The sequence below is a fragment of the Epinephelus lanceolatus genome, chromosome 4 (assembly GCF_041903045.1).
Source record: "Epinephelus lanceolatus isolate andai-2023 chromosome 4, ASM4190304v1, whole genome shotgun sequence".
NCBI classification, from domain to species: Eukaryota; Metazoa; Chordata; class Actinopteri; order Perciformes; family Serranidae; genus Epinephelus; species Epinephelus lanceolatus.
In genome coordinates this window covers 38,944,476-38,957,266 of record NC_135737.1, presented here as the reverse complement: position 1 = coordinate 38,957,266, position 12,791 = coordinate 38,944,476, and the positions used below count along the sequence as shown (strand labels likewise).

Genomic DNA, 12,791 nt, shown 5'->3' with positions numbered 1-12,791 from the left:
TCCCTTCGGGAATTGCCGTGTTGTTTATAAATACGTCCGGGTAGAAAACCATTAGAAAACCATTTGCTGTTAGCCCCGTTAGTGGTGTCTGTAATGACTCATTAACTCAATGTGCTGAAAAAAAATATTTTTTTCCAGCGGATGTCTTAGTTACAACATTACTGAGCTAACTGGAGTAGTTTCATGTCGTAACCGACAACAGGAGGCTTTTAACAGATGACGTCCTGATGTTAGCTTTGCTGCTGCTGTTAGCTGTCCCTGTCAGCTGCTGCCACTGATGCTTTCTAAATACTTTCTAATACTTTCTAAACTGAATAAATACCACACATCGCAACACAAAACTGCTTTGCTAGCTCAATCATGTTGTAACTAAGACATCCGCTGGAAAAATTTTTTTCCACAGACCGTTTATTGAGTTATTACAGACACCACTAACGGGGCTAACAGCTAACAGTTAGCCCAGCTAATCTACGATAACTCGGAGGTATTTGTAAACAATCAGGCGATTCCCAATCCCTCCGAAGGGACACTAACAACTCAAAGTACACGTCTAATAAACTTTCTCCAAACATATTTTTTGTTATTTTAGGTACTTATTATCACGCTAATGTATGTTCAAGTGTTCATTTCCCCTGATAAGTTGGTTTTAATTCGTTATTTTATTCTATAAACACAGTCTGACCATCTTGAGCTTTTATTTTGGTACTTCCGGTGACCGGCAGTGTGAATTTGCATATCAGCTAAATATTTAGTTTCACCCAGAACATTTAGATTTAACATTTAACATTTAGATTTAGATTTAGCATTGAGATTTAACATTTAGATTTAGATTTAATATTTAGATTTAGATTTAGCATTTAGATTTAACATTTAGATTTAGATTTAATATTTAAAATTAGCATTTAGATTTCACATTTAGATTTAATATTTAGATTTAACTATTTAATATATTTCTAAGTTAACAAATATTGCTGTAAATGTGGTAAAAGGTGACGTTAAAAAATTCACAACCCTTTTTTAAACATTGTTTGAAGCTAAATGTGGCAAAATGTTGATGTTATTTTCAGCGTGAGCCACTTTACAAATGGCACCCCATAGAAAACTGTGTGCAGCCTGAGTGCAAGATGTCAACTGAAATGTAATATTCATTTTAAGGCACAAACAACCCTCCGACTCAGCTGTTACTAACCTTCTGTTAACATTACAAAATGTACAATGTTTAAAAAGGAAAACACAAAAAACATCATGGTTAAAGCAGGCAGTTCTTAAACTTGGTACAATATGGCCTGAAATGTATGCTGACATCTCGAGGGTTAATCTGTAATTTAGTGTTTCTAAAGCACATGTAAACTTCAGAGTCCCAGGGCGTCTTTCTTCACGTTGAAACCCAACAGAGTATTTCCAGCTTCCACACACTCTGTCACACGTGGTGCTGGAAAAACAAACACACAAAACAAATTAACAGCAGAGTGAATGTGAGCAAACAGCTTTTTTTAACCAGCACACACTGTTAAAAACAACCAATTATTCTGGTTATTACCATTCTGAGCACGGAGCCATGACACAGCCTTCATGGCCAGAAGCTCCCACTCATCCTGAGCATCCATCTTGGAGCCATGAAGCCAGATCAGAGCCAGAATGGTGGCCCACACTTCCTGGTTCACCTAATTCACCAAATCAAAGATAAACAGATGCATACTTCAACATGATCACAGATATGGTCAAAGCTTTAATCTCCCTCCTCTGTCTGGTTACAAAGCATGTCATGAAATCTGTTTTAAAATAATTTCCCTTATGATTATTGTGTCAATAACTCACCGATGCAGGCTTTGGCTTTTCCACCTCCTTGCTGGTTTTTCCCAGTGCAGCAGCCAGAGCTGAATCCAGCTCCCAGCTGCCAGACGCCTTCTGGAGGGAGATCAACTGCAGCAAAGGGTCTCTGGGTGGCTGCTTAAGTGAAAATTCTTCTTCTTCTTCTTCTTTTTCTTCTTCTTCAGAGCACTCTTCTGCAAAGATAACATATTCTTGTCACACACCCATCATTTAATACTCACACATAATACTGATATCACTGACATTCACACTCCATATGTTGCTCTTTTTTAGTTATTTGTTAATTTGGTCTAATTTGGTTTGATTTGCTTCTAATAAAATAACCTTTGTTAACTGTTAATCATGGTGTGTCTCCCTTTTGTTATGGCCACTTGAGCTGGGTCGTAACAGCCTTAAATAGCCATGGCATACTGAGACAGACTTGTGTTGCATTGTGATATTCTTTTTGTTTCTACCCTGTTTCTCAGTTTTTGATGGTGTACAAACTATCTTGAAAACATTAAAGAATGAACCTGAATCTGTTAAACTCCCATTTCACTTACCGTGAAACCACTTACTTAGCCACTGTGCCATACTCCAGGCCCCCATCTCTTAAGAGATTTAAAAAAGAAAAGAGTATGAGGTCAAGACATGAAAATCAGTAAACAAAAAATATCAAGTAAACTATTGATTTTGCTTTCATTACACACAGGAGCCAGAGTTCAATACAAATACAGTACAACTCGAAAAATAATTTAATTCTGTCACACATAATACTGATATCACTGACATTCACACTCCATATGTTTCTCTTTTTTAGTTATTTGTTAATTTGGTCTAATTTGGTTTGATTTGCTTCTAATAAAATATCCTTTGTTAACTGTTAATCATGGTGTGTCTCCCTTTTTTTATGGCCACTTGAGCCGGGTCGTAACAGCCTTAAATAGCCATGGCATACTGAGTCAGACTTGTGTTGCATTGTGATATTCTTTTTGTTTCTACCCTGTTTCTCAGTTTTTGATGGTGTACAAACTATCTTGAAAACATTAAAGAATGAACCTGAATCTGTTAAACTCCCATTTCACTTACCGTGAAACCACTTACTTAGCCACTGTGCCATACTCCAGGCCCCCATCTCTTAAGAGATTTAAAAAAGAAAAGAGTATGAGGTCAAGACACGAAAATCAGTAAACAAAAAATATCAAGTAAACTATTGATTTTGCTTTCATTACACACAGGAGCCAGAGTTCAATACAAATACAGTACAACTCGAAAAATAATTTAATTCTGTCACACATAATACTGATATCACTGACATTCACACTCCATATGTTGCTCTTTTTTAGTTATTTGTGAATTTGGTCTAATTTGGTTTGATTTGCTTCTAATAAAATATCCTTTGTTAACTGTTAATCACGGTGTGCCTCCCTTTTGTTATGGCCACTTGAGCCGGGTTGTAACAGCCTTAAATAGCCATGGCATACTGAGTCAGACTTGTGTTGCATTGTGATATTCTTTTTGTTTCTATCCTGTTTCTCAGTTTTTGATGGTGTACAAACTATCTTGAAAACATTAAAGAATGAACCTGAATCTGTTACACTCCCATTTCACTTACCTTCCATTTCCATATCATAGCTCAGCTGCTGTGCCATACTCCGGGCCCTCATCTCTTAAGAGATTTAAAAAAGAAAAGAGTATGAGGTCAAGACACAAGAATCAGTAAACAAAAAATATCAAGTAAACTATTGATTTTGCTTTCATTACACACAGGAGCCAGAGTTCAATACAAATACAGTACAACTCGAAAAATAATTTAATTCTGTCTTCAAAAATATAATAATTACACATTAAATAATAAATAATATCAGTAATGAATATCTGAACACCACAACAGTCCATTCTGAAGGTAATCAGGCTGTAAGTAGGACTAATAATCAAAATGAGCCCTCCCATATTTCAAGTTCAGATAACTCAAGCTAGCTGCATTTCAGACTTACTGAAAAACTATTCGAGAATTCTTAAGACAAATTGAGCCCATAACTAAAAAGTCTGACTGTGCATATACAGCCACTGTGTGATCTCGCTTAGCTGTCGCTCTGGACACTGCAGAGATGTCTTACGTGGTTTCACCATGACAGCTCGCTTCTTCTTGTTATAACAACTGCTACATACCATGGTAGATGTTGTTTGCTCAGTGTTTATCTATATACTGTATTTAAAGGAATGCACATATACATGTTAAAATTCAATTTAGCCTTTATATTTATACTTACTCTTGACCGGAGAATGAGCAAACTGAATCATAGAGCTCTTCAACAAATGGGTCATCATCACTTTGAGTTACAAAAGAAAAAAAGAGCACGAGGTCAAGACATCAGAATTAGTAAGCAAAAATATCAACCAAGCTAAACTAGTGTCTGTGCTTTTTACAATAAGTCACAAGCTGTTAATAATAATATTTCAAATATTCACATCTTTCAAAAGTTCAAAATATCTCAAAGATGAAACACATAGACATGTCAACATGTGTCCAGATACTGTAAGCAAAGACAAAATGCTAGCCCTCAAACCTAAATTAAACATGAGTATAACAGTGATACAGTGATTTATAAATGATCAATGATTATCTTAATGTCAAAACAGTTCACCATCATGCTTTCCTACATGCTGCTACATTCCTGGTCAGCTATAGTGTCAAATGGTAACTTTTGATTTTTGATTTTTCTTGTAAACACTCACTTGGTGTTGGAACATTTCTGCGCACCAGAGGTCCCTGAATCGCCTCGCCATCGCCTTTGTTGACAGCAATGAAGGCAGTGAAGACGCTGCTCACTCCTGATTGGACACTGACCTCCACCACTTTCTTCTTCACTCCTTCACCTTGCTCTCCTGTGCACTCTTTCTCCTCCATCTCCAGGGAGCGAATCAGAGTCCGAGCAGCCAACCTGTGGACTGTTAATCTGCAGGCAGGAGAGAGGAGTCAATGTGTCTGCAAACAGATTTGTAATAACCCTATCATTTCTTGTCATTCATCCATTGTCTATACAAGTTTATTCTGGTCAGGATCAGCAGGGAGAGAAAACAATAGCACCCAGAGGAAATTCACAGACACAAACTCTAAAGGCCTGAGCTACACAAAAAGCCTGTCAGCCAGGTGAGTGGTGGACATCCTTTGGGCCCTTTTTTAATCAACGAGGCGCAGCTACAAGCACAGAGTGGTAGTGGCGTCTGCTGTTTTGGTTCATGTAAGTGCAGCAGAGGTGGTGATTATAAAAAACACTTCCAGCCAGTTACATCACTGTCTTCAGATGATTTTAAAGTATTGCACTTATACCAACAGTCTAAATCAACTGAAGAAAACCCATCAAGAACAATTCAACAATTCTCCCGTAGTGTTTGTCCTTTGACAGAACAATACATTTAAAGCCATTCTCCACATCACGTGTGTGAGCCTCTGAGCAGACATTTAATGCCACGCATAAGGAAAATATTCTTGAATTAAAATATTAATATTTCTTATTCCTTTCGACTGTTTTATTTCATCTGCTCTTAATAATTAAGTTAAACTTAACACTTGTAAGGTCAGGACCCAATGCATAACAGTGCTGCCTGACCAAAAGTCTGTTTTACCCAGTGTCCTCTGCAGGCGTGAGATTGAAGTGGAGCTGGTTCTGAGAGGGATGACCTGCCAGGCTGTACTTCACCGTCACACAGCCCTCTGCTGCCTCTGAACTCTGGGAAAGCATTACAGTATCAGAAAACATGTTTATTACTTAGTACCCGATGGAATAAATAAATAAATAAATAAATTCAACATAAATAAATTTCAAACAAAAAAATAAATTAAAAAAATCAAATTCAGTTTAAAATTATTTTAGCGGCATAAAAATAGATTGATACGTATTTCACTGTGAGATGATGCTGCTCTTACCTGTCCAGTCAGCTGGGCATAAATCAGTGACCTCTGACCCTGGAAAAGTGCTGTGATTGGTGGAGAGAGAGCAGTGACAGAGACTCCCTTTGGCACATCCCAGTTGACTGAGACGTCTACCACAGCTGGTTGCAGAGCAAATCGCAGCGACTGCATCACCTGATGAGTAAAACATAGGTTCAAAAAAGTTTGGCAGAAGCACTGGGTTTTGATAAAATGTATTTACTAACATTTATAATCACTTTAAAAACTATTAAAAAAGTACATAATGACTGTGATTTCCTACTTTAGGCTGCATCCTCTCTTTCCCTGTGATGAACTGAGCGTGACCTCCTCCTTCCTTGGCCAACCCGTTGATAAGAGCAGAGCTGGCCCCTTCCCCAATCCCAAAAGAGAAACACCTACAATACAGGAGTTTTCTTTAAGTACACAGAGCATTATAACATGGGACATGTACTCAGAGTTTTGTGGGTGGTTGATGGGTTTTGTGTTTTTGTATTTTCACCTGTGGGAACCTGAATTCTTCTTCACCAGATTGATGACTTGTTTGGTGTTCTCCACCTCTCCGTCAGTAAAGACAAATAGCTGGGTAGGAAAAATGCAGCATGTGCTGAGTCATCAAATCATTCTCTGGGAGCTGTGCTAGATAGCTGATTTCGTAACACAGGCAGTTTTAATGGTAAAGTATAAAAACAGCAAAGGTGTGGCAAGAGTGAATTGAATAAACCGGTTTGCCCAGGATAGAACTGGGAAAGGTGTGAGTCGAACAGTGGAAGCTACTGAGTGGATCAATCAGGCATTTTAAATGGGCTGTACAGACCATTCTATGCCTGATCTACTTCCGATGATTGATGTGTTTGCTCTGCGTACACAAGCTGTCAAACACTTTGTAAGCTCCATTCAAAGACTGAAATCACAAAGCATGTCCAGAAAATGAATGTGCAGATGAGATGAGGACTTAGTTGTATGCTGTTTTTACTGGTCAAAGGTTCTTGTACAGCCCATGTGTGTGTGTGTTTGCGCGCGTGTGTGTGTGTGTGTGTGTGTGTGTGTGTGTGTGTGTGTGTGTGTGTTTAGTACTTGTCTAGGTTGATTGGGAATGGTTGGCTGACTGTAAATTTCTTTGAGGGGCTCAAGGATCTCTGTTCCTCCCAGGTCAGCGTTCATCGCTTCAACTTTCTTCAGAGCCTGTTCCATGGTCTCCTCATTGTACTCCACACTTTTACTGCAGAAATGCAAACGGAGGAGGTCAGGTGGTGGATGGATGTGTAGCACTATCAAGTTCTACACCACAATTCAGAAATCACATCCCGTCTCAGACCAACTTTTATAGGTCTAACCATAGTCTCTCCCAAGATTTAAGCACATCTTCGCTGTACTGTAGTTGCCATGCATACTTTTGTTTTGGAATAATTAACTGATTTTACAGAATCACCCAATATCAATTATCTGTCAGCTGATAAAGCTGATAAGTTACCACATACAAACAGTGGTATCAAAGAATTTAGCACATTTTTTTTGGACTGGGTGACACAAGGGAGTGACTTACGGGAAGATGCGTTCGTAGGTGGACCCAAAACTGTAGATGTTGAAATAGCAGCCCATTGGTAAGCTCTTCAACAAGAGCAGCAGAGTATCCTTCAGGCAAGGAAAGAACAGATAATGAAGGCTACTGTGTGAGAGAGACACTGAATGATTTTATGATAGAAATGACACAATGAATACCCTGGCACTGCCAATGCGATCCTGACTCTCAGTGTTGTCCATAGGCGATTCCATACTGCCAGATCGATCCAATAAGAGCACAAACTCTCCATGTGAGGCGACTGAAGACATCACAGCCTGGGGGAACTCAGGGTACAGGCTCAGCATCACTACTGGATCACCCATCAGAGTGCCTGAAACACAACATATGTGACTCAGCTATTTACAAATCAAAATACTTACCTCTTATATTTAACACATCACATCAGTTTGTTTTATTTGCAATGTCACACCTTTCACTAATTTGCACTCACCAGGCTTGGCAGACACCTGTCCTGCCTCCACCACAGCAGTGGGCTGGTGGGCATCTTTGTAATAAATCAGCAGTTCAACATCTCTGTCAAACTTGTGTCCTGCAGCCAACTTGACCTGCAGTTCACAAAATACACTCAGAAATATAATCAAAGTCATGTACATCTTGTTCTCAGTACTGAGGAACAATCACACACAGCAGACACATCAGCACTGTACAGTAGCTACCGTGGCCTGGGTTTGCTCTGTGTTGAGGTACTGGAGAGGATCCAGGGAACAGCTGGACTCTACTTTAGAGACTGGACGAGGAGAGGACAGTCGGGCAGAGAAAGACAGACTGTAGGGAACCAGAGAGGCTGGAACAGAGGTCACCTGGACACCAGCACCTTCACTACCTGTAAACAATGTGAGAGTTAGGAAGTCAGTAATACTTTAAGAGACATTAAAAACTAAGACTCTTTGGTCCGGCAGAAGTTCTGGATGACCAAAGAGGACCTCAACAATACACTCAGTTGGTTTCAGTGAGAAACACTGAATGTAAACCTTTACTGTTTTACAAGAGATTTGTATTAAAAAGGAATATCAGCCAGTATATCCTTTGTTTAGTGTCGACCTGTCAGCACAATTGATGGAGAATGAGTGAGTGTTTGCCGCCTGTAAAAGACGTTGTGTATTGGACATCTTGTTTTTGACTTACTTTGCAGGGACAAGAGTGGAGTGGTAGACATTGACGATGGTTCCAAAAATGGGGACTGGAGGGTGTGCTCCAATTAACAGGATATCACATTGCTCAGCCTCCCTGGGAAATGTACTCCAGGGTGCTGGAAAGGAGGCTCTGACTAAACCTCAAATTCAGGAGGAGCAATTAACCAGCTCTTTGCCCTTGAAGGGCTGCTGTAAGGGTTGTGGGGGTTTGTCCATCCAGTGTGTGTGTGTTTTGTGGACTTGGAGGAGAGTCCGATTTGGGAATGTAGATTTTCAATAGTTTGCACTAAACTGTCAAGATTTTGAGCAGGATCAGTCAGTAACACTACTATACAACCAGAAACAATGATTATCAGCTGAAAAAAAATGATTTTAGGGTTTAGTTACTCTTTCATGCTGCCATGCCTGTACCGCTCTATGTGTTTTTTTTTCTGTTTTGGTGAATAAGCACCCATAATATGGTGCACCGTACCATCGCCTTTGACTGCTCTTTTACTGCATCATCCAGCTGCTATGGTCATTCCAACACTTCCCCAGATAAGCAGATGAAAGCGGATGTATGGATGGAACTTCTGTGTGCACTAAGCTAAAAGTGTTGGCTGGTGTTCCTACTCTGAGGTTGGTAGCGAGGGTTGAGCACAGCAGGCAGACAAAACCTCAGCCCATCATCAGCCTGCACAGCCAGCTCAGTGACGTATTCCAGCCTGATGGAGGCGCTCTCTCCTGGAGGCAGACTGCCCACACTCAGAGAGAATATATCTGGACTCTGCTCACTCTCCTCCAACAGGAAGGCCTGCTGACCGGAGCTCAGTGCATCATCATACTCCTCACGAGCCTGGAGTACAGACGACACATGTGAGCAACATTCAGTGTGTTTACTGTGTTTTTAAGATCCATTGTGAGTTAGTCTCTACTGTCCAGCTCACCTTCTGTTTCTCCTTCACCTCAGCTACAATCTCTTTTTGTCCAATCTTAGCACTGAAATGACAGACAGCAGCATCTCCAGGCAGAGGGAAGACAAAAACTGCCTCTATTGGTTTGTCCTCCTTGTTCTCATAGTTCAGAGTGGAGACCACTGTAGCCACATGGTCCCTCACCTCCACCTCCACCTCGATGCTTTTCAGAGGAACTGACAGAAAAACAGAAGGACACACAATGAACATAATCTGTGTGTTAATTTCTCTGCTGTGTTTTGTAACATTTTCTTTTCACACTGGTGAACCTGTGTGCCAAGATGATTGTTAAAGATGTCTCTCTGTGCAAAGCAGGATACAATTATGTGTCTCATAGTCTTTACAGCTATCATAAGCCTGTGCACTTGAAGTTTACATGAGCACAAAAAAACAGTTATGAAGCAAATGAAACATTTCTGTCTGTTTGTTTCCTAACAACTCTTTACCTGGTTCCTTCTGAAGTGTTATCAGACCACAGCAGTTCACCATTGTACCTGTACAACAATCAACAAGAACATTTGAGGACTTCTGCTTTGATGATAAATGGTGGTGACTGCTACTCTACATTCTGGATGTTCTTCAGCAAATAAAACAAGTTATTTTTAAACTACTTAATATATTTATTATCATCTGTTATGAATAACTTTGCACAGTTGTCTCCAAAAACCATGCTATTACCACAGTTGAACAGACTACCTTCATTGAGGTAAAACTAAAAAAAGTCTAAAAATACCAACAAAACATTTTATTAATTTACTGCACAAATCACCAAAATCACAAAATACATAAATAACAATCACCCATAATATTATTAACACATTGCAACTGATTGAAATAATATTGTAGCCACGCCCACATTTCCCTGCATGCTGGAGTTTGCTGTTAAGCTCACTGTTTTCTGTTCCATAAATCAAATGTCTTTTTATTTTTGTCTTTGTCCATGGTGTGTCTGCTCAGAACATGATGGTTTATGCTTCCTGTGTGTTAAATTACAGTTTGCACCATCATGACCGCAGCTGTATTTACCTACTTCAGCTTAATCAGAGTGCTGCTGCTAGGGTCCTGTCAAAAACTAGGAAATATGACCACATTTGTCCAGTTCTAAAATCCTTACGCTGGCTACCTGTCACTCAGAGAATTGGTTTCAAAGTCTTGCTGCTTGTGTATAAATCACTCTGTGGCTCAGGGCCCAAATATCTCTGACATGCTTGAGACATATGAACCTTCCAGGACCCTGAGGACATCTGGGACCGGCCTATAGACCATCACATGAGTCAGAACAAAACTTGGTGAAGCAGCATTTTGATATCATGCAGCTCAAACCTGGAACAAAAAACCTGGACAAGCCCCGACTCTGACCACCTTTAAATCAAAGCTAAAAACATTCCTTTATTACGCTGCCTACTCCACCCCGTAATTACTGCTGACTTCTTTTTATCTTTGCACCTCTTGTATGCACTTTTGCTTTTTAATTGTAAATCATTTAGTAATTAATTTTACCTTTTATATCCTTTTCTGTATCCTTTATCATCTTGTTGCTCTGTAAAGCACTTTGAATTGCCCTTGTGTATGAAATGTGAGTTTGTTGAGCTGTTACATGTCAGTAAAGGTTGACAGTGTTCAGAACTACTTCCTGTTCTCTGTGAAGCAGAAGCTGTCACAATATGTACAAAGATTCCTGGAGATAATAATGTGACCACAGTGAAATCTAACATCTACACAGACCTTGACGGCAACTACATGAAACCCTTCTGCCAAGGACTGTTGAGGGTGAATGAACCGATCGGGCAGGCAGTGCCATCTAGTGGCCTTTTTTGGTCATGGCAGCTGACAGCCATGATGCAACCAAATAATTGAAATTGAAAATATAAAAATAAAACAATAGTTCACGTGCTATTTATACTAAAGGAATAATTACTGAATGTAATAATAAAATTGATTTTCACATGGTACAAGAATGAAGAAGGTGTCTGACTATCAGCAGATGTTTCCTCTTTATTTATTCATTTATTTATGGCCATAAGTTTCGTGTACTTGTGAGTATGTTAACATACATAGCTTGTGTATACGCATAGTTTGACAAAGCAAAACACATCGGTGATGATTGGATAAGGATAAAGATGAGATTATTTTTTTAATATGCATTTGAATTTTTATTTTCTAAGCATTTCTGTAATTATTTATATCTTGGTGTAAGACAAATATAATTGGTAATTAATTTAATATATTAGAATAGGTCTCGGAGAATGAATTATTGAACAGCCTTATACTGATGGGAAGCTACATCATTGACTATTACTAATTTATGGAGAAGGGGTGCGATTAAATAAATTTGTGCTTCCTCCCACTCCTTTTTGGACATGTAAATCAAATCAATATAGGCTACATTATTTTCAGGGTTTTTTTTATGTCTGTCTACAAATGTATGATTATTTTGTTTCCTTGCTACTTACCTTTTCGACATAAACTGCTACTAACCAACTAAATAAATAAAGACAAGAGGGAAACTGAGATCAGTGACGGAGCATCTTTCACAAGCAATAAATAATAAACTACTTACAGTATGTCAACAACACACACCACCACATTAGTTTACTCCTGAAAATCATCTTCGAGTCAGATCCTCCAAGCAGCCTGGCACACCTGATATCCGAAAACATTAGTATCCCACTATTGGCCTGTAAGAACTGCTACAGAACACACTCTTAACTTCCTGTATAGTGCCAACACAGACCAGACTTTTCTAACCACGTTTCTGACAGCTATTGGTGAGATTAAAATAGAGAGAGACGTCACTCTGATAGAAAGGCACAGCTCAGCATTAAAAATAAGCTGATGTAAATTGCAGGCAACTGACTTCCGCGTATCCAGCAGGTATTAGTAAGGTTTGTTTCCCAGTGTGTACTACGTCTATGGAGAAGACTTGTTGGTTTGTTGTGCAGAATCATGTGAAATGACAGATGTGGAAATGAAAGTAAAGCCATAGCGGGTGCGCTCGATTTAGGCACAAGTGAGCACCGGGTGGGTGGAGCTTGAAGTTGCAACGTTCACTCACTGGCCACTTTATTAGGTACACTTGTTCAACTCTTTGTTAACGCACATAGCTAATCAGCCAATCACGTGGCAGCAGCTGCATTCAGATATGTGGACATGGTGAAGACGACCTGCTGAAGTTCAAACTGAGCATCAGAGGGGGGAAGAAAGGTGATTTAAGTGACTTTGAACGTGGCATGGTTGTTGGTGCCAGTTGGGCTGGTCTGAGTGTTTCACAAACTGCTGATCTACTGGGATTTTCACACACAACCATCTCTAGGATTTACAGAGGATGGTCCCAAAAAATGCTTTGTTGATACCAGAGGTCAGAGGAGAATGGC

The 12,791-nt window shown here is 39.5% G+C and overlaps 1 protein-coding gene across 5 annotated transcripts; it reads right to left on the bottom strand.

Moving 5' to 3' along the window:
• Positions 1 to 1,243: 1,243 nt before the first annotated feature.
• On the bottom strand, positions 1,244 to 12,328 carry LOC117260351 (von Willebrand factor A domain-containing protein 5A-like). 5 transcript variants are annotated; one of them, XM_078167260.1, is made up of 21 exons: positions 12,275 to 12,328; positions 9,864 to 9,911; positions 9,391 to 9,593; positions 9,077 to 9,299; positions 7,988 to 8,154; positions 7,762 to 7,876; positions 7,469 to 7,641; positions 7,293 to 7,381; positions 6,824 to 6,968; positions 6,249 to 6,328; positions 6,030 to 6,144; positions 5,744 to 5,902; positions 5,443 to 5,546; positions 4,552 to 4,772; positions 4,086 to 4,145; positions 3,428 to 3,481; positions 2,902 to 2,949; positions 2,391 to 2,423; positions 1,819 to 2,006; positions 1,541 to 1,664; positions 1,244 to 1,432 (listed from the first exon to the last, which is right to left on the bottom strand). In XM_078167260.1, the coding sequence occupies exons 2-21, from the start codon at positions 9,904 to 9,906 to the stop codon at positions 1,353 to 1,355; spliced, it is 2,424 nt and encodes an 807-aa protein (XP_078023386.1). In that variant the 5' UTR covers positions 9,907 to 9,911; positions 12,275 to 12,328; the 3' UTR covers positions 1,244 to 1,352. The 5 variants fall into 5 exon arrangements, with proteins under 5 accessions (XP_078023386.1, XP_078023388.1, XP_078023384.1 ...); XM_078167262.1 differs by having other exon boundaries at positions 2,917 to 2,949; positions 12,275 to 12,323; XM_078167258.1 differs by having other exon boundaries at positions 2,376 to 2,423; positions 12,275 to 12,298.
• Positions 12,329 to 12,791: the final 463 nt, after the last annotated feature.

Excerpts from the sequence above, each read along its gene's own strand:
- LOC117260351 (XM_078167261.1), bottom strand. The coding sequence starts at position 12,077 with ATGTTTTCGGATATCAGGTGTGCCAGGCTGCTTGGAGGATCTGACTCG. Across the intron at positions 5,547-5,743 it reads ATGCCCAGCTGACTGGACAG|AGTTCAGAGGCAGCAGAGGG; the intron begins GTAAGAGCAGCA and ends ATGCTTTCCCAG. Across the intron at positions 2,950-3,427 it reads CTATGATATGGAAATGGAAG|AGATGGGGGCCTGGAGTATG; the intron begins GTAAGTGAAATG and ends AAATCTCTTAAG.